This window comes from Lasioglossum baleicum, chromosome 10, assembly GCF_051020765.1.
Source record: "Lasioglossum baleicum chromosome 10, iyLasBale1, whole genome shotgun sequence".
Lineage (NCBI taxonomy): Eukaryota > Metazoa > Arthropoda > Insecta > Hymenoptera > Halictidae > Lasioglossum > Lasioglossum baleicum.
Window position 1 is genome coordinate 11,151,486 of NC_134938.1, and position 19,646 is coordinate 11,171,131.

Consider the following 19,646-nt stretch of genomic DNA (forward strand, 5'->3'; position numbering starts at 1 on the left):
TTAGAAATTGAAAATCATTTGTACGTGTATAGGATGACCGAAAAATATTGTACTTCTTTGAAAGAAGTGATTCATAGAGTTATTTCGAATAACTTTTCTCCTTTGTGAAAATCTTCTCCGCGGTGGAGTTATTAACAAAAAACATGAACCAATCAGAACACGGATACAGCACAGTGTGGCGTTGGCATTGGCCGAGACGAAATCCGTTCGCTAATAGCCGCGCGATGATTGGCTCGTGTTTTTCTTCAATAACAAAAGTCGTGGATTTGTGTGACATTGTGTGTTCATCGACAGAGCATGTAACATAAAATATTGACAAAATACATACGAATAGTTAGATCACTCTTATCGATAATTGTAAATGAACTGAAGAATGTTCAATTAGATCTATTTTATAAGCCATTTTTTACAAAAATCAAGAATGACAATCTTGCCGTAACGGTTTGGTTTTCAACGAACGATTAAGGTGGATTAGTGGATTAGAAAGGTTCTCAACAATTTGGAAGCAAAACCGTTACAGGACGAATGACCTGTATAAATTTTGTACATTGTATGTACATATTAGTTATTAATTGTTTATTTGTTGTTTAAATTTGTATATTGTAACATAAATAAAATAAATACGACTTTGTAAGGACACAATGCCACATAATTCGAGAGCAACATATATTTATGCCACATCACGGAGTGTCTCATCTCGTCTTGTCTCATCTTGTCTCATCTGCAGACTGCAATAGGAATTATAATATTGGATTGTTCTTCAGATTCTCCCGGAAGATCGAGGTGTGAAAAATCGATTCAAACGATCAATCGTTTCGCCCAAAGACGTCAGACCACTGTCAGACGTCGTCCAATCAGCGAGAAGGCTTGTGAATTACCTGTGAAGAGTGAGAAGAACGCTGCAAATCGCAGAACTTTACAACTTTACAACTTTACACACGCATAACGTTTAAACCACCGATGTCCCAGGATTGAAATTTGGAGTTTTCGGATTTTCTTGTGAAAATCTACATGACTACGTAAGAAAGAGTTTCCAAAAATGGATATCCTAAAGGCTGAGATACTGAAAAAGCGTAAACAATTGGAAGAGAGCAACGTTCTGGTAATTCCTATAACAAACTCCATAAATTTTAATATTTCGTTCGATCGATTAAAACGTCGTTAATATTCCAGCATAACAACAAGAAGTATTTCAAGAGGAGCGATTTAATATTGAAAGACGCGAAAGTGAAGGAAGTTCAAAACAACAACGACGAGGATGTTAAAGTGAATACGAAGGAGCAACAAGAGGATTGTGTGACGGATGGTAGTTCCGAACACTTGACTTTACCCAGGCCCGAAGTGATTCGAAGGTTGCGCGAGAGGGGTGAACCGATAATGATATTCGGGGAGTCTGAAATCGAAGCGTTTAAGAGATTAAGGAAATGCGAGATTCTAGAACCCGAAGTGAACAAGGTGTTTACATTTATTTACATTTACACTGTAGTATCATAGTACCTATTAGACGGTCATATATTAACTTGATATATGAATAACACGTTTTGAATTAAAGGGTTTCAGAAATGATTTCCAAGAAGCCATGGATCAAGTAGACCAGGCATACTTGAACGAGTTGCTAGCTTCTTCGAAGCCGCAAGATCGCAATGGAAGAGGAGACGTAAATGTACCGGACGAGGGAGTTACTTATGAAGACTTGCAAAAGATGTCTATTAAATTGAACAAGGGCGACAGAGACTTTGACTTGAACGTGATTACACTGTTTATACAATTCTTAGTACAAATGTGGGGCATTCAATTAAACAGTAGAAGTACTGCGGAGAAGATGAGCACCAGAGGAAAAATGGCTAGCGCCACTTATGCTCAAACTAGAGAATACTTGAAACCGCTTCTTAGGAAATTGAAGAACAAATCTTTGCCAGAGGACATTACCGATAGTTTAACAGATATAGTGAAACATTTACTCGAACGCAATTATATATTGGTAAATAGACAAGTAAGAATGTTATTTCAGTTTAGCAAAACTGAATTCAACGAGAATAATTTGTTTCAGGCAAGCGACGCGTACTTACAGATGGCTATAGGGAATTCTCCGTGGCCTATAGGAGTAACTATGGTTGGTATTCACGCGCGTACTGGAAGAGAAAAAATTTTCTCGAAAAATGTCGCGCATGTAATGAATGATGAAACGCAAAGAAAATATATTCAAGCATTGAAAAGGTTGATGACTAAGTGCCAAGAGTATTATCCAACAGATCCATCTCGCTGTGTGGAATATTCGAAGGCGTAATATTTATATGTAAATACATCACATAATGTGTAAAGAATATGTGAATAAAACATTAAGTTTATTTCTACCATCGAGTTACAGTTGCTTTGTAGCATCTTTAAGTAATATCGCGCGTTTCAGATGATAATCTCATTCTCGTAAAATTTCGAGACTCCTTAAAGAGGAACATTCTTCGTACTATTACATATTAGAAATGCTTGAACAAATGCATTGTAATAACTTAATATCTCATAATACCTCTTTGTTATACCACTTCCTTAATGCTGCCAGATTTTCTTGTACTAGATGTTATTCTATTTTGAAGACATTTCACCCGATTTTTTCACTGCAGCTTCAACTGCGTTCATCATAGATGCTCTATAAATTCATTTACACGTTATTACATATATGATTCAAGCAGCAATCATTTTTATCTTCATTTCTAGTTTCAGATATTGATACTTGCCTAACTTGACCACATTCCATGGCATGAACGCCCGTGATAGTTGTACCTCCCGCAGAACATACTTCATCCTTCAATTGGCCTGGATGTTTACCTGTTTCTAACACCATTTTACCAGCTCCTACTAACACTTGAGCCGCAAACTTTATTGCCATAGGTCTTGGAACACCCATTTTCACTGCACCATCGGACAGTGCTTCTATAATAAGATATGCCTGGGAATTTGATTTTATATTATTATACAAGCATTTTCATTGGTTATATTTAGTCAGAGGATTTTATGCACTTATAACAAAAATGAGTAGGTGTAATTCAACACAGTGAAAACATTAGAAAAATTTCAAAACACTGTCCTGTTGAACATATTAAGAAAGAAAATAAATTGCTATTTCACCCCAGTTGGTTGCAAATCAGGTAGAAAATATTTATTTTGCATAAAGATCCGCTGTCTACGAATATAATTATTTTTATTAGACTGACATAAGCAGGACCAGAGCCTGAGAGACCACCTATTGCGTTCATAAGAGATTCAGGAACACTTTCAGCTATGCCGATATGAGACAATAATGTGTGAACCATCAGTTCATCTTCATTTGTTGTGTTCATAGAACAATATACTAGAAAACGTAATATTATGTTAAAACAATTAGTGCATTTGTACATGAAATATTTTCAATGGATATTTTATCATCACCTGCTTATAGAATCTCCATTTACCTGTTATTCCCTCGCCAACCATCATTGGAGTATTCGGTGTGCATCTAATTATTCTAGGAGATTTTATAAGCAATCCAAGTTTCTAAAAATAGCTATGGTTTTACAAACGCATCGTTTAAAATCTTTTAAATATCATTAAGGTTTTCTAGTTCTTACTTCGGCTAAAGTATGTAATTGAATGCCCACGAGTATAGAGACAAAAAGTGGTTTGTTATCCTGCTTCTTTGTTCCATAAATACTATCAACTGCGTTTTGAAGCATGTTTGGTTTTACTGCTAAAAATACGATATCACAATTGTCGAACACTTGTCCATTTATTAATGTAGTGTTCGCTCCAAGATCTTTCCACAAATCCAAAGTCTTGTCTGTACGTGCGGATACCCAAACATTGTTTGGATTGAAAATACCTGCAAAGACATAATGTTATTAAATGAGTTACATTGAAAAAGAAATTTATTGATATCATACACACCTTTTCTAATCAAACTGGCTCCAATGGCTCTCGCCATATTTCCACCGCCAATGAAACCAACTTTGGTGGATTCAAAATCGTGTTTGGCCATATTAATTTACAGCTACTAAAACCAATACTTCAATTTTTATCAACAGTGTGAGAATTTGTACGATTTATGAATATCTTAAAATGTGTTTATGAATAATGGGAAATAACAAATTTTCTCATTTATTTCGATTTTGATCAATTATTTCGTTATTAAATATATAGTAACTTCGTTTGTTCTCAACTTTTCTTCGAAGTTAAATGTTGCACGTGCGTCGCGTTTGAAATATTGCGTTCGATTGAGAAAAAAAATCAAATGTCATATGGGACATATACTAAAAATAAAATCGATAACAAAATCGGCCGGTTACCATCAATTAATGAAATATTGTTAATGGAAGAATGTGATTCAAATATATTCCTCCGTATACGTAGAGAAATTTTGTGTAAATAAATTTACGTTTATGTGATCATGTGACAGCGTTCGATGAATATCATATGATTTTCCATATCATCGAACGTTTCGAATAACCTATATAGATATTTAATATTTTCTATGTATCTTCGGTTATTCTTCATTTCGAAACTGAATAATTATATATGATCACATGTACAGGAACAAAAAGGAACGATTGATGCTTGTGACGTTAGATTACCAATGACGATGAATCGTTATATTTTGTATTTAAACAAATTTCATACGTACAAAATTCTATGATACAATATGACATAAACAATCACTGGTTTAATCGTATTCGAATATACAGAACGCATTTGTTACAATTGATTACAATGGGGAATTGTATACAGAGTTTACTGAGAAGGTTACAGAACAAGAAATGCTCCGAAAAGTAATGTGTATTTGTAATGATTATTAACATATACCAACGTGCACAATCAATTTCATAGTAATTTGTTTTCCAGAACTATTATTTTACTGATCGTCGGCCTAGATAATGCTGGAAAAACGTCCGTTTTGAATCGCATAAGCGGTGGTATGTGTATTTTATGTGTTCGTATATTAAAAAACATCGTTTTCTTCACAATATTTATGAGTAGACTCCGGATGTTTATGCAAAATAACAAGTTTGTGCAACATTGTGCATTATGCATGATAATTTTAATGTGGTGAAATTAAAGTCTTTTAAGATTTTCACTGTTTTAAATGGCATCTGCTCATTTTTGTTATATGTAATACGTAACGTATATGTAATACGAATCATATATTTTTAGAATCGGACAGAAATGTATTGCCTACGATAGGATTTCGAACAGTGTCACTGAGATACAAGTCTTATACAGTGAAAATTTACGATATCGGCGGTAGTCCTCAAATCAGATCGCTGTGGACAAAATATTACAGCGGTGTAAGTAATCGTTAAGAGATAACCGAGCATTCTATCGATTGGAATCACATTTTGGTATAATAGAAATGCAATAACTCCCCTTCTAATAGAACATAGATTGAAATACTGTTGTCTCTCCATTTTACATCTTTTAGATACACGGTCTTATATATGTGGTGGATGCTAGTGATATTTCCCGTCTTACAGAAAATAGAGTTGTATTTGGTGAATTAGTTTCACATGAATGTATTTCAGGGAAACCGATTCTATTGTAAGAAAGTTGAATGTATTTTTTATGCTTGTGTGTACATTTTATTCAAATCACAGAACACCGTTTTCATAGATATATGCGATGCGCACCGATTAAATTTGCACAAAAAATTCGTTTACGTGTGATGTTTACACCAGTGTGTTTACGTACATGTTACGTTAATATCATTATGGATATATTTTGCTAATAGGCTTGCGAACAAACAAGACATAAATGGATCGATAGACGAGTTAGATCTTGTCGAGAACTTGGATGTGGAACATGTAGCTAATACCATGAAGTGTCCTACGAGAGTGGAAATATGTTCATCCACAGAGAGAGAAAGTCAATTAAACGATGATTGCATAGGTATTAAGAACGGATACAAGTATGTTATCTCAATTTTCTTATTAATCTTTTAATATTTCAGTATTTGATTAATTTCGTGATAAATCATTTTGTGCAGATGGATATTAGATATAATTGTAAAGAACTACACTGTATTAAATAGCGGACTGAAAGATGCACAAAGTTCTCAGATCATGAGAGTTATCGAAGCACAAGATTCAATATCCGATACATCGTCGATATCGAGGATATCAGCGTGCTCTAATCCGTTTAAACCGATCAAAGAGCTAGTGGCTAAGAAGGTAGAACTTTTTATTAATTTTATACTTAATGGAAAAAAAACACATTGATATATATTCGTTGCAATTTTAGGAAGAGACTCGGCCAACCAGTGTTTTGCATAATGGTATGCAATATTTAAATATACAGCAATAGTCGCGATTTAGCTCCCTGAGCCCTGAGGATCTCCACGATCACTGTCCCTTCGGCTACCCCTTCCACTGGGGGGCATCCCCCGAGAAGTAGTAATCTGATAGCTGTCCTTTGGTATTTTAAGGTGAAATAAAATCCAATTTTTCTATTCAAGAAATCTTACGCCATCTTTCTAGTAGCTTCATAATTCCGCGCTCATAAAACTTCAAAATTTTCCCAAAATTCGGTTTTTTATTTCACCTTAAAATACCAAACTTACTTTCTTGCCAACCCAATAGTTTCTCTACACGATCTCTGTCCCTGCTCGGAACAGGCGATGGGAGCTAGATCGCGACTTTACTACATAAATTATAAATAATAAATAGGAGTTCTTTAGAGCTTGTATGTACAATGTTTACAGGTATTGGCAGAAACAAATTGAAAAATCTGTTTATGCATAGAAATAAGACTGCTCCGCTTACCACTGAGGAAGCAGTAGTTGAACTCGGAGATATGTCTACAAGTACTAAACAAGCTAAAACAGTTTTGGAAGTCTATAAGAATGCTGAAACACTTCCACCAATAATCCATCCAGTGAGACCGATTGCATTTTCAAGTACGATCTCACCGATATCAAATCGTCCACACACCGCGCCAGAACGTTCGCAACATGTTCTGAACAAAGTAACAGTAATTAATATTCCTGGGCAAATAACGCAGGAATGATATTAAGTGTATCTGAATGATAATGATAAGGGACCACCATGAACAAAAGTTCTATATGAAACAAAATATTTTTTAGGATTTATATATTTTTTATTTGTTAAGCAGAAACCGACTGATGAACATTAAGTAATATTTATTGTACGTTCGATAATAATTACATTGTTCTTAAACGTAGAATAAGACGATTCTCAGTAATGTTAATTTATGTGCGGTTTTTTTACGTGTAATGAAATGAAATAAAAATGTCTGGAAACGTAACATTCGAGACGCATTGCTTTTGTATTTGAATTTTATTGTGTAAGCTTGCATACAGCTTTATGTATATAAAAGTTTTACAAATATATGCGACTTATTCGCTAAAAAGGACTTAAAACTCTACGGTATAAATGTATTAAAAAACTTTCGATTATGTTTATAGTGTTTGTATGAAACTTCATACGGAAATGCTGTAACGCCTTAAGCATAATAATTAGCACATACTTTATCACAATTTACAATATTATAAATATTGTAAATATTTCGCAACATCCTGTTATATCGTTGAACAATTACATTGTAACATTAAGCAATGTACTCCAATACGCTGAAAGATAACTTGTTAAGAAAAAAAAAGATTACTAAAAAATAAGGAACAACATATTTTGCATAAGGATAACAACCGTTTTTCGAATCAAGTATCTTTCTATAAATCGCATTTCATGCACGAATTCAGCAATATAGACACATTGTAGTTGAACAAAATATAAAGCAACGTTAAAATTGGAATATACGCGTTTAAAAATTGCATATTTTTCTCCCATGAAAGACTGTTTATATCACGATAGATATATCGAAAGTATCCGTAGATTATACTAATGCCGTTTAATTACAAATATAGACATTTTAGTCATGGTAACATCGCAGATCTTTTATTTAAATTCTAATCTACACCATTCAAACCTCGAACTACAAAGCAACTTTATACTTTAGCTAGCGATCCAAAAAGTATGTGCATACTGCATCTTCTAATCGATTTAGTTACAGCATATGTTATTTTCTTTTTCCTCATCTCTTAACGATAGATAAAACTTGAATATTTCGTTGTAATTGCACCTTATCTAATCACAACTACTTTGATCAGGCAAGTCATATTCATTTACTACTAAATCGAAAATACGTTATTTCGTTTCTTTCGCATATAAGACAGCCCAGTGGAAAACCACCGAGACGGGCTATTGCTTGGTATGAAAAGACACAAGTGTTTTGTCATCTCGACACTTTGTACAAAGCAGTAAGCATTATTATACTCATCAATTTCTTAAATTGCTTTCGGATGATGGTTAGAAAATACATTTTTTCTCTCGTAAATATATGTCGCCACGACACGAATAGTAATATACGTGTCGCTCGTTAAATTTTGCTTGAAAGCAGCAATTACCAAGGCAATCAATTCTTATTATATATCACTTTTTCATTACAATAGTGACACAACGTCAAACGTGCCGTTTTATAATTATCAATATAGAAAATATAATTCTTCATTATTACATTCGGTGATTAATTGGACATTCGAACACGATCTCATAAAATTCTAACTAGACTGCGGATCTTTATGGCTTCTGAAAATGTTCGAACAATGCTAGAACATAAAATTCACAGAATTTACGATTATTTCACGAATTACCGAATGTACGATTTTTATTTATTTTATTTGTTTCCACTTTCTCAGAATATGCATACGAAAATAAATAAATCGCATGAACATCCGCATTCTAATTGTAACAGTTCGTAATATTTGAACTAGATTCTCCAGAAAAATACGATCTTTGAGTTGTGTCGTTATTGCAGCAAACGAGTGATAATTGTCAACACTGCCAACTTACTTTTACATTGCATTTGTACTTATTCCATACCTTACTTATCGTACTATAATGAGTATGTATTAATAAACTCTTTGTACGACTACTATTACATTCATTTAAACTTCTTCTATATAATAAAAATCAAATGCTGTTCGTTGGTCACGACATCACGGGAGAACGGCTGGACCGATTTGGCTAATTTTTTTTTTAAATGTTCGTTGTACAATCCGAATCAGGTTTTTAGATTTAAAAAAATTGGAAAAGTATGACGGAAAAATGGAAAATTCGGGAAAAACTAAAAGTGCTTTTAGAATCATATTTCAATACAACAAAAAAACGAACGTCGTAGCTTTTAATCAATATTTCAATAGAACGTCGCAGCTTTTAAACAATATTTCAATAGAAATTTACATTATCGACGTCTGTTTGCATTATCGATATTATAAACATTCGCCAGTTAGTTAATTTCGATTACAATTTATTTCGTTACGTACGCAAAAATAAAATTCGTACCACTAACCCTACTCGCGAAGCGAGCGAGCAACAACTCCCCTCTAGTTACAAATAGATATACTATTATAAATATCGAATGTCGATGTAAATGTTGTGAAAGACATAAGCTGTATGTAATTTGTTCTCGGACTATACGAGAGTACAAACATTCGTATATATCATATATAAAGTCTATTGTGCTATATTTTATCATCTAGTGCAAGTTTCATAGAATATAATGGCAGTTTGCATACAGTAAATGCTATGCACTGTAATCGCGCTACTGTACGAGAGCGGTATAGACAAAATATTACTAGTTAACTCCGAACGATAGCGCGACCGTTGCAATAAAGGTACGTGTACTATTTTATAGAAAATACTTATATCATTCCGTTCTTCGGTGCTGTGAACTTCACCAAGCGTGTTAGCATCGTTGTGATGCACGGTATTTGCTTTTGTTGGTGCATTGTTATGTTGTCGGGAGTGTTTGATTCAAAGTCGATTGCCACTCTCTGGCTCACGAACGTCAGCAATGTCAATAAATCATATCTCGTACCATTCTCACGTAATTCCAAGCATAGCGCTTGCATAAACCAGGAACCACGAGTGGTGTTCCGCCAAGAATAAAAGCCTGCGCAACAGAGATATATATTCCTTAGAAATTCAGTTACAATCATTTATAGTTTATACAATTATAGTAATACCTGGTATTGTTGAATATGCAATTAAAAAGTCAGCGTGGCATGGTATACGGAATGAAGCAGTTGGTTGACCATCGGTTTCTGTCCGGTCCTTTATAGATATACCACCGTCTAGTCGATCACCCTGACAAGCTTGGATAAAAAATAGTTTTGGCTTTCCAGCTAACGTCGGACATTTATCGGCTGTGAAATATCCCCAAACAGACTCGGATTTGTAGGATGTATCGTGTGCATACAGTAATCCCAATTCTCCGTGACTTAGCACAGCCACAATTAGACAGTCGTGATTGGAATGGTCCATACTGGCAACTGTAAAATCAAAATCATCATTTCTAACAGACACGCTCGGTGCAGCCTGCTCTGGACGTTAACCCTTTGCGCTCGAACAGCAACTCTGAGGCATAATTGCACACATATCATGAATTGGCTTGGCAAGAAAGTAATTTGGGTATTTTAAGGAGAAATATTATCGGGAGCTGAAAAGACGTCTGGAAAGGGTCGAAGCTAGAACAACATCGAGCACGAAGGGTTAAAATTACAAACCGAAGAAGGAAGGTTCTAAATGATAAACGGATAGGTAGATACACGTAAAAAACATGAACTGAAAGTACCTCGTTCTAAATTTTTCACTATATCTCTGTGCGCTAAATTATGAAAATCATTTACTTCGAAGCCAAGATTTCTTAATGTGTCCACAAGATTATCACAATCCACATTCGTGCCGCATCTCGCTTTGAGATGAGAGATATTGAAAAATTCATGATTAAAAATAAGAGCTAATCCACGTTTTGTGTGATTCATATTATAATGTGTGGCGTAACGTTCAGTGGATGATGTTTGTAAGGGGCCAACGAGGGGACCAACGCTGTTTCTGTAAAAGAAAGAGCATGCCTGATATCTGGGTACATTTAAGCAAACATTAACTGGTTGTACACAAAAAGCAAAGCAGGAGTACATTATTAATATTTTGATTTATTTCAGATCTACAAAGGCTACTACCACTGAAAACAAGATTTTATTTGATTTCACTTTCTTAACACTAAATCTACCACGAGGGGTCAAATGACCCATTTTAGACTTTTTATTTGACAATTATTGACAATGTAATTATACAAGGTGTTTCGTAACTGGTGGTACAAGCGAAAAGGGGGTGATACTACATGAAAAAATAAATCGAAAATATAGAATTTAATTTTTTCATATGAGCCTTTGTTTTTGAGAAAATTGACTTTGAATTTTCGCCGGGTACTCGTGCCCTTGATCATGTCTTGTTATAACGGATCGCATTTTTAGTGTATAGCGGTAAAGGTCAGATAGTAAGATGGTAGATAAAATAAACATTTCCGTGACATTGGAAGTGTTTATCAACATAAACTTCAATCGAGACAATGATCTACGGTGAGATCCGTTATAACGAAAAATGATTAAGGGCACGCATACTTGGCGAAAATTCGAAGTCGATTTTCTCGAAAACAAAGCCTCACATAATTGTGTTTTCACGGGAATTTATTAAATATATCTTTTGACTCGAGTATACAGGGTGATTCACGCAATTGTTACAAGTCATAACTCCGTTATTATTGCATTTACAAAAAAATGCCAAAGGAGAAAGATAAATGGTTCGAAGAGAACTACATCTGTAGGCCTTTAAATTTTTTTTAGATGCAGCAGTGCATGTGCAATTAACAATTGCATCATTTCTTTAAATAGAAATGCATATTGTTTTTTACACAGATCGATTCTTCTGTTCATTCTACGTAAAAAATGATTAGGGTACACATGGCAAAAAATTATTAGATCTCGAGATATTTTCAAAAAATGTCTTTATTGAAGAAGATGCTCAAACGCTTCTCCATTACATTCTAAACAATTCTTGTAACTTTTTTTATTGTTTGCATAACTGCGTTTAAATTATCTGCAGTTATTGCTGCACATTCCAGTATGATTCTTTCTCTCAGATTCTCTATAGAATCTATGGGGTTTGAATAAATTCTATCTTTCAAATAACCCCACAGAAAAAAGTCAAGAGGACTTAAATCAGGTGAACGGGCTGGCCAACGTATTGATGTATAAACGCAGTTATGCAAACAATAAAAAAACGTTACAAGTAATGTTTAGAATGTAATGGAGAAGCGTTTGAGCATCTTCTTCAATAAAGACATTTTTTGAAAATATCTCGAGATCTAATAATTTTTTGCCATGTGTACCCTAATCATTTTTTACGTAGAATGAACAGAAGAATCGATCTGTGTAAAAAACAATATGCATTTCTATTTAAAGAAATGATGCAATTGTTAATTGCACATGCACTGCTGCATCTAAAAAAAATTTAAAGGCCTACAGATGTAGTTCTCTTCGAACCATTTATCTTTCTCCTTTGGCATTTTTTTGTAAATGCAATAATAACGGAGTTATGACTTGTAACAATTGCGTGAATCACCCTGTATATCATAGTAAAAATTGCATAAAATATAAATAAATTTAATCCCATTACTTTTATAGTATTTACCATACACATTAGTCACTTTTAATGGTCGGTAGGTTTAGTGTTAAAGTTCGTCTATATAGAAATATTGTAAATTGCATAAACATCCGCAGTCAAAAAACAAATAACTAACTATTTACATTAGAACGCGTTCTAATATTTTTTATTCATGATTATTAGACTGCGGATCTTTATGCATTTATGAAGAAATGAACTGGGTGAAATATAAAACAGTGAAAGCTATAAAGAATCTAAGAATATTGTTATGTTGTTTTCAACATGAAAAGACTGAATTTTTATTTAACTACTGCTTCTCACAACGACGCAGAATATTTTTATTTTGCATAAAGATCCGCAGTCTAATGATTATATTGAGATCGTAAAGATGAGAAATCATTTAACAAGTTTGATATGACAATAGAACGGTTAAAAATTTGGATCGACGCATTTCCGTTATCTTTAAATACGAAACAATATAAAACCAGTCAGTTTCAGTGGTTCACCTCGTGTTAATCATTTCTCGCATAACAATGAAGTTTGAGTAATGAGCATACATTCCGATCGAATAATCGAAATAGACAAAATCTTAGTTGAATTTGATAGTTCCATGCAGTCATGGTAAAAGTAACTAAATAGGAGATATCGAGGGTAAATATATATGAACATTCAAGGCAATATGTACATTGTAAGTTAGGCCATACCTGGAACATCCGAAAGCGTCTCCCACGTCATTGTTAATTATTATACCGTCGCTCGCAATATCAGCTTCCGTTGAATACATGTTTGCAACTTTGAAGAAGGTTTCTATTACAATAGGAACAACAATATTGTTATAAAAAGCACTCGTATCACAATTTCCAGAAGGACCAAGAATGACTGAGAATGACACACTTCAAATGCGCGTCGCAATATATATATGTTGCATAGACATATAGAGATAGACTGCGCGGCCTGTACGAAGCGCTGAAGCACATAATGGCGGCGTGCGAGAGAGAGAGAGCATTAGCCGGGGTCCATAGCGTTCTCTTTCTAATTGATGTGTCGGTGGGGAAAGATTCCCCTACTTGCTTGCTAGATAATGTAGATTTCTACATAGTATTGATTAATTTGTTAATATTTATTTGATTTTTGACATTTATTTGTTTTTTGGTTCCCTACCAACGAATTGTAAAATAATAACAGATTAGAATAAACATTCAAAGACACACGTTTATTTATTGTACGTAACCATATTTATTTTAAGAATGGTAAAAAAGTGCTGCATCTGCAAGCTCCAATATTCTCCTGACGTTACTTTTCATAAGTAAGTAAAATAAAAGACATAACTGTTTGTAGCTTTTACATTCGTAATAGGTTTTGTTTACAAAATTTGTTTAATTTGTTTTCTATTTGTTTAGTTTTATTTATCTGTTAATATTAATGTAAAACTGTTTCGTTTTAATGTTTAGAATTCCTAAAAACGAAGAGGTAAAATTAAAATGGTTTGCAGTTATAGGGCGAGAACTAAAAAAGTACAGTACAGTATGCAGTAATCATTTTAATGAAAGAGATTTTACTTATAAAGTTGTTGGAGATAATATAAAAAGATTTATATCGCCTAAAGCTGTTCCAATAATACATGGTCATTCTGACAGGTATTTCGAAGTATAGATCCATACTATAAATAGTGCTTATAATATAGATTATATATTTTGATATTAAACCTGTTCAATACTTTTGTAGTGAAAGTGTTCAAAGCCAGACAAAGAAGCCTAATAACTCTGATAATAATAATGATGTATCCATACCTCAAGTAGATGAGTAACTATAACTATGCCTATTCTTGAAAGTCAACGTCGCGTTGGCTATTGGGGACTGATTGTAGCTATGAAAAGCGTATTAAAATTGGCTCGTCAACTTTTTGATAAAAAGTCTATGTCTTACCTATTAACATATAAACTATCACAGGACCATATTGAAACCTTTTTTTCTTGTATGAGAAAGATGGGTGGTTTTAATAACAACCCTACATGTAGGCAATTTAAATCGAATTACAGAAAGTTAGTAACGCATGTCAATTCAATTGTTCCTGACAGCGCGAATTGCATATTGCAGGATGGTACTACAATATTGAGATCACAGATTTCAAAAAATAATAATAATGATGATGAGGACGAAACTAGTTGTGAGTTACAAGTATTAAGTAACGTGCAATTTGATCACGATTACGTCGGATCAAGTGGATGGTCGTGGACTGAATACAGTCATGACATAGTTATTTACATTGCTGGCGGAATTGTTCGATCAATTAAAAAAAAATTAAAATGCGAAATGTGCCTGGAGCAAATAGAAAATGATGATTTATTATCATCTACACTGATTAAATTAAAGAACCGTGTACCTGCAACAAAAGAGGGAGAAGTAGATAATAGAAAACAAAGAAGGGGATTAACATCGCCAAGTAATGACGTAGTAACAATATGCAAAACAGCGGAAAAAGTAATAAGACTCACACCAAATTTACGTTCAAAAAATATTTTACAAAAATTAATCATCCAAGCAAAAATGTTGCTTTCAACAGTAAACATTTTCCCACGTATGGATATGTTTGTTGAACAGACGGTTGAAAGAAACCATAAATTAAATTTAATTAATCTCATTTTAAAAAAGTATTTTAATCTTCGGCTTCACCATGAAGCCACATGTGTACAGGATTCGGTACAGCGAATTCGAAGTTATTATAACAGAATTGTTGTTTTCAAAAATCAATAAAAAACAACTAAAAATAATCCTTGACTTATTTTATTATTTATATGTTGGTTGATAGCACTTTTTTACCATTTTTAAAATAAGTATGGTTTCACTTAATTACGTTAATTAGGCACGTGGCACGTGTTTTTTCCGTAAGCACAGAGCAGCACAGAGTGTGGAGGCAGGGCCGTTCCTACCCATGGATCCTACCAGGCGTGCAATGCGTGCCCGCACGCAGGCGGCCGATTTTAGGGGGCGGCCGACTGCGGTCGAAAATGGAACAACGCAACCGAAATAAAATAAAATTTTATATTAGGAATGCGATATATTATTAGATTATAAAATGCGTTAATACAACAAATTCATTGTATTCTGAATTTCTCATTATAAATTTGAATAAAGCACTTATGTATACTGGTTTAAATATTTTTTCTCATTGTCAAGGTGAGGGTGGGGGACGGCGAAAAATTGCTCAGCACGCAGGCGGCTGTACACCTAGAAACGGCCCTATGTGGAGGAAAGTTCTCCAATAAATAAACGTGTGTCTTTGAATGTTTATTCTAATCTGTTATTATTTTACAATTCGATGGTAGATAACCAAAAAACAAATAAATGTCAAAAACCAAATAAATATTAACAAATTAATCAATACTATGTAGAAATCTACATTATCTAGCAAGCGAGTAGGGGAATCTTCCCCCACCGACACATCATATAGAAAGAGAACGCTATGGACCCCGGCTAATGCTCTCTCTCTCACTCTTTGTACCGCGCGCCGCCATTGTGTGCTTCAACTCGCCCATAAGACGGCGCAGTCTATCTCTATATGTCTATGATATGTTGTGATATGTTGTGTATTGACCATGAAGTACTTCATGGTATTGACGATCAACTTGTATACTATACCGCAGAGTCCTCTGTGCCATGCTTGTTGTATTGTGCTCTGCATATATATGTAGTTGAAAGGAAATCATGCGGAAGAAATGCTATTGGTTGTAATGACAATAACAGCGAATCAGATTACGCAATAAATAGGGTTTTGTCTTAGCAATTTCTAGTAACAGATGGTACGGTATTTGACCGGTTGGCACTATCAGAGAGGATACGCAAGGATACGAAAGTGGTGGGTGCTCACGCACTCGGTTTTTTCATTTTATTACATTATATGAAATTGATATAATACCTCATACAATACTTAAATGTTTAGTAATTGATTAATAGACTGCGGATCTTTATGCAATATAAAAATTGACTGTATTGATTGCAAGGAATAGAAACCAGACAGAATTGAGAAGTCATATTGTATTTGAATTCGTGTCGTGCGATAGAAAATTAATTTTGATTTTATATTCAAATTGAATTGTTTATTTACTATTAATTCTGATTTAGTTTCTGACTGTTTGTCAATTGTAATTAATGAATTTGTTCTTTCTGTTACAGATTCCGCGGGAAAAAAATCCATCGATCGAAAGATCGTATTCATTGCCCAGATCGATACTCCTTGATGCTTTCGATAATCGAAACGTGACGCAGTTCATGGCGTACTTTCTTGAAGCAGGAGAGGACGGACGTGAGCGTGAGTACAAATCCAATTATACTATGTTATTGAACATCTTTTGTCATAACATTAATGAACAATTAATAAATATTCAATTTGAATGATTTATTTTCTATTAATTCGGATTTTACTCTTGTGTTGCGACGATCATTTGTATTTGGATTCGTGTTGTTCTATGTATAGAAATTGAGTTCATTTAATTTTCGTTAAATTAAATTAAATTCAAATTGAATTGTTTATTTACTCTATTAATTCTGATTTATTACTATTTATTTGACTATTTATTTTACTGATTTATGTATTTACTATTAATTTTGATGAATTTGTTCTTTCTGTTACAGATTCCGCGGGAAAAAATCCATCGTTCAAAAGGGTAGTGGTTTCTTCAAGCAGCAGAGAGAACGTGAGTACAATATATTTTCCCAATAATACTTTGTGATTGAGCATTTTCTTTTCAAACTATTGATAAATAAATTAATTATAATTAATCATTAATTTTTTTTCCATTAAATTTAAAGCTGACAACGAACTTTTTCGCATGCTTATCTGGATGCCTGAGGCTATACCTACCTTGATTAAAAGACGATGATGATTGAAAGACGCCATTTTCTTCAAGGGGGAGAGAATGTAAGTACCAAGATATCTTCACAATTAAGCTTTATCATTAAACATTTCCTTTCAAAATTTTAATGAAAAATTGTACAGCCTATATTTTTTTTTATTTCGAAAATCATTTAAATAGCACTTACATAAAAATTTTTTTATATTCCAGAATTGTACGAATCGATTTTAATATATCTTTTTGTTTTATTTTTTGATTTCAGACTCTAATGCAGCTTCTCGTCCTCCCAACAAGTAGTGAGTGACTAAACAATTTTTTATTGCTCTATTTTTTTCGTAGATCATGTTGGCGAGTATAGTGAACGTGAGAACGCCATGCGTTCCCGCTGATAATGGATTCTTTTAGTTAGGATTCATGGTGTCAATGTAATGGTGCTCACACCAATATACCCGAACCGAGTTCAATCATTGCCGCCCTGCGGTAGTGCGGTGTGGCGCGGCGTTGGCTTGTAGTGGAGTGAGTAGGCACTGGACAGTGATCGGACAGGCGACCCCGGACAGTAAATGAGGATTTACTGTATACATATATCTTTTTAAACGGTCAGATCATAAGGAAAAATGATCTAAGAATGGCACAAGTTTTCAATGTTTTATGACTTTTTTATTGAATGTTTCTAACTGGTATCGAGAAACAATGTAGTGTCTGTCATACATATTATAAACTGGTCTTTATATGTATTAAAATTTTTCCATGGGATGTAACCAATGATATTTGCGTCAATTTTCTCTTCTTCTTCTGTAACACGCACTTCTGTATAATTAGTTTTACACGAGTCTGTACCAGTCACTTATGGCGATCATGATAAATGCAAAGACAACCATATTTCTATTATACGGACTGATGGAACATCATTACTTATCTATGAGATTTTGATATGATCTATGAAAATTTGTTAGTTTAGTAGATTCTTTAAGTAAATTTATAAAGGCTTGTATCAGTATAAAAAGGTTGTCGTAGGCGAGAAATTTTTGATCATTCAGAAGCTGAACTTGAAACTTTTCTTTTCGCTAAATCGTATATAAGTATACGTGTAGTCGATTAATTAAATTGATTCACTGTACGATTCTTTTCTATCGGTCACTTTCATTGTGTAATACACAATTGTCTACGGTATAATCACCCAGACAAAGAAACGTTTCAAATTCAAACTTCAACTTAAGAAAATGCATATCAGCTTTTTGTCATATATTCATCATGGTCTTCGTTCATAAAATAATTTCATTCGGATATTCGATACAGTGAATTTCGTTTATCTGAGCTGTCGCAGAAATCTCGATGCATTTCAGACAATTAAAAACCACTGTATCTTCGATATTGATTCCCATTGATAATAGTTAAGGTAGAATCAGCGATTCGATACTTATAGATCTATTCAAGTAACTTTCGCATACTGAAAATCGAGGAAAAGAGTAATCGATATTTAAAACTGGCGTGATTCCATTAATTTAAAAGCTTGGTCCATGTCCATTTTGATAAGTACTTCAACAGTATCTAAAATTTATATAAATGTCCGCAATCAAATAAATTGTGAAACAAATGGAAATACTGATTATGTCCGTTAAAGCCTGTTATCTCTATCAAACAATCCGTGTTTCGTTCGTTCTGCTAGACATGGTATGCTTGCCATAAGTAGGTACAGCTGTGTTATGTTGCATGAAAATATTCTTTTTTTTTTTTAGTGCAGTTCGTTTTGGGCCTCGGATAAGACAACATACATAATCTTCGATCACTTAAGTGTTCAGTGGCGCACTGTGGGATCAAATTATAGGCCTCTTAACAAGAGATAAATAGTAATCATGAAGTTGTAGAGATTTATAATAATCCGAATTTCGATGAAACTGATATTGGATGAAATCCCATTTTAATACGTAACGCAATGCTTAGTTCTTCACAATATTATAAGTTCTTTCGTAAAGGATTGCATTTCTGATATCTTCTTAATACAAAACACACAATTTAATGATTATATCGTACACGATAACAAAATAGGTATTTGCTACTGAAAATTCGTGAAATGTTTAAAATTTGCATGCTTCCATTCTTGTAAAAATAATAGACTGGCCCTCTGTTGTTATCGCCCAGATATTTATAAAGCTCTACAACTCGTAAACCAAGACCATGTACTCTGTATTTTTTGGGTATGTATTAAGTAGGTATAGGTAGACATTGTCTATGTACAATCGTAACAATG

The 19,646-nt window shown here is 33.7% G+C and overlaps 4 protein-coding genes across 10 annotated transcripts; 2 read left to right on the top strand and 2 right to left on the bottom strand.

Annotated features, from left to right (window-relative positions):
* The first annotated feature begins 326 nt into the window (after positions 1-326).
* Prp18 (pre-mRNA processing factor 18) lies at positions 327-2,354 on the top strand. Of its 2 annotated transcripts, XM_076432106.1 has the most exons (5): positions 327-550; positions 765-1,102; positions 1,174-1,455; positions 1,553-1,981; positions 2,051-2,354. In XM_076432106.1, exons 2-5 carry the CDS (start codon positions 1,040-1,042, stop codon positions 2,285-2,287), a joined length of 1,011 nt encoding a protein of 336 aa, XP_076288221.1. In that variant the 5' UTR covers positions 327-550; positions 765-1,039; the 3' UTR covers positions 2,288-2,354. The 2 variants fall into 2 exon arrangements, with proteins under 2 accessions (XP_076288221.1, XP_076288222.1); XM_076432107.1 differs by lacking the exon at positions 327-550 and having other exon boundaries at positions 645-1,102.
* Positions 589-5,054, bottom strand: P5cr (Pyrroline 5-carboyxlate reductase). Of its 6 annotated transcripts, none has more exons than XR_013009800.1 (7): positions 3,919-4,062; positions 3,603-3,853; positions 3,447-3,528; positions 3,210-3,346; positions 2,733-2,944; positions 2,525-2,644; positions 589-878 (listed from the first exon to the last, which is right to left on the bottom strand). XR_013009800.1 is itself a non-coding variant. In XM_076432112.1 (7 exons), the coding sequence occupies exons 2-7, from the start codon at positions 4,007-4,009 to the stop codon at positions 2,581-2,583; spliced, it is 837 nt and encodes a 278-aa protein (XP_076288227.1). In that variant the 5' UTR covers positions 4,010-4,024; positions 4,835-5,054; the 3' UTR covers positions 2,327-2,580. The 6 variants fall into 6 exon arrangements, 5 of the variants coding, with proteins under 5 accessions (XP_076288227.1, XP_076288225.1, XP_076288229.1 ...); XM_076432112.1 differs by lacking the exon at positions 589-878 and adding an exon at positions 4,835-5,054 and having other exon boundaries at positions 2,327-2,644; positions 3,919-4,024; XM_076432110.1 differs by lacking the exon at positions 589-878 and adding an exon at positions 4,652-4,803 and having other exon boundaries at positions 2,327-2,644; positions 3,919-4,024.
* On the top strand, positions 4,660-7,291 carry LOC143212860 (ADP-ribosylation factor-like protein 13B). Its single transcript, XM_076432105.1, has 8 exons — positions 4,660-4,796; positions 4,870-4,940; positions 5,179-5,312; positions 5,447-5,562; positions 5,753-5,929; positions 6,008-6,191; positions 6,262-6,295; positions 6,722-7,291. Exons 1-8 carry the CDS (start codon positions 4,660-4,662, stop codon positions 7,024-7,026), a joined length of 1,158 nt encoding a protein of 385 aa, XP_076288220.1. The 3' UTR covers positions 7,027-7,291.
* A 17-nt stretch (positions 7,292-7,308) lies between these two features.
* LOC143212862 (caspase-1) lies at positions 7,309-13,489 on the bottom strand. The gene is made up of 4 exons (XM_076432108.1): positions 13,247-13,489; positions 10,672-10,931; positions 10,064-10,369; positions 7,309-9,990 (listed from the first exon to the last, which is right to left on the bottom strand). The coding sequence occupies exons 1-4, from the start codon at positions 13,324-13,326 to the stop codon at positions 9,740-9,742; spliced, it is 897 nt and encodes a 298-aa protein (XP_076288223.1). The 5' UTR covers positions 13,327-13,489; the 3' UTR covers positions 7,309-9,739.
* Between the last annotated feature and the right edge of the window lie 6,157 nt (positions 13,490-19,646).

What these genes read in the sequence shown, in the direction of transcription:
- Prp18 (XM_076432106.1), top strand. Translation starts at nt 1,040, where the DNA reads ATGGATATCCTAAAGGCTGAGATACTGAAAAAGCGTAAACAATTGGAA. An exon ending in TGGAAGAGAGCAACGTTCTG is followed by an intron (nt 1,103 to 1,173) that starts GTAATTCCTATA and finishes TTAATATTCCAG; the next exon opens with CATAACAACAAGAAGTATTT. An exon ending in TCGAACGCAATTATATATTG is followed by an intron (nt 1,982 to 2,050) that starts GTAAATAGACAA and finishes AATTTGTTTCAG; the next exon opens with GCAAGCGACGCGTACTTACA.
- P5cr (XM_076432112.1), bottom strand. Translation starts at nt 4,009, where the DNA reads ATGGCCAAACACGATTTTGAATCCACCAAAGTTGGTTTCATTGGCGGT. An exon ending in CAGGCTCTGGTCCTGCTTAT is followed by an intron (nt 2,945 to 3,209) that starts GTCAGTCTAATA and finishes TCAAATTCCCAG; the next exon opens with GCATATCTTATTATAGAAGC. An exon ending in ATGGAATGTGGTCAAGTTAG is followed by an intron (nt 2,645 to 2,732) that starts GCAAGTATCAAT and finishes ATGAATTTATAG; the next exon opens with AGCATCTATGATGAACGCAG.
- LOC143212860 (XM_076432105.1), top strand. Translation starts at nt 4,660, where the DNA reads ATGATACAATATGACATAAACAATCACTGGTTTAATCGTATTCGAATA. An exon ending in AACAAGAAATGCTCCGAAAA is followed by an intron (nt 4,797 to 4,869) that starts GTAATGTGTATT and finishes TTTGTTTTCCAG; the next exon opens with AACTATTATTTTACTGATCG. An exon ending in TTTGAATCGCATAAGCGGTG is followed by an intron (nt 4,941 to 5,178) that starts GTATGTGTATTT and finishes ATATATTTTTAG; the next exon opens with AATCGGACAGAAATGTATTG.
- LOC143212862 (XM_076432108.1), bottom strand. Translation starts at nt 13,326, where the DNA reads ATGTATTCAACGGAAGCTGATATTGCGAGCGACGGTATAATAATTAAC. An exon ending in GACGCTTTCGGATGTTCCAG is followed by an intron (nt 10,932 to 13,246) that starts GTATGGCCTAAC and finishes TTTCTTTTACAG; the next exon opens with AAACAGCGTTGGTCCCCTCG. An exon ending in TGCATATTCAACAATACCAG is followed by an intron (nt 9,991 to 10,063) that starts GTATTACTATAA and finishes TCTGTTGCGCAG; the next exon opens with GCTTTTATTCTTGGCGGAAC.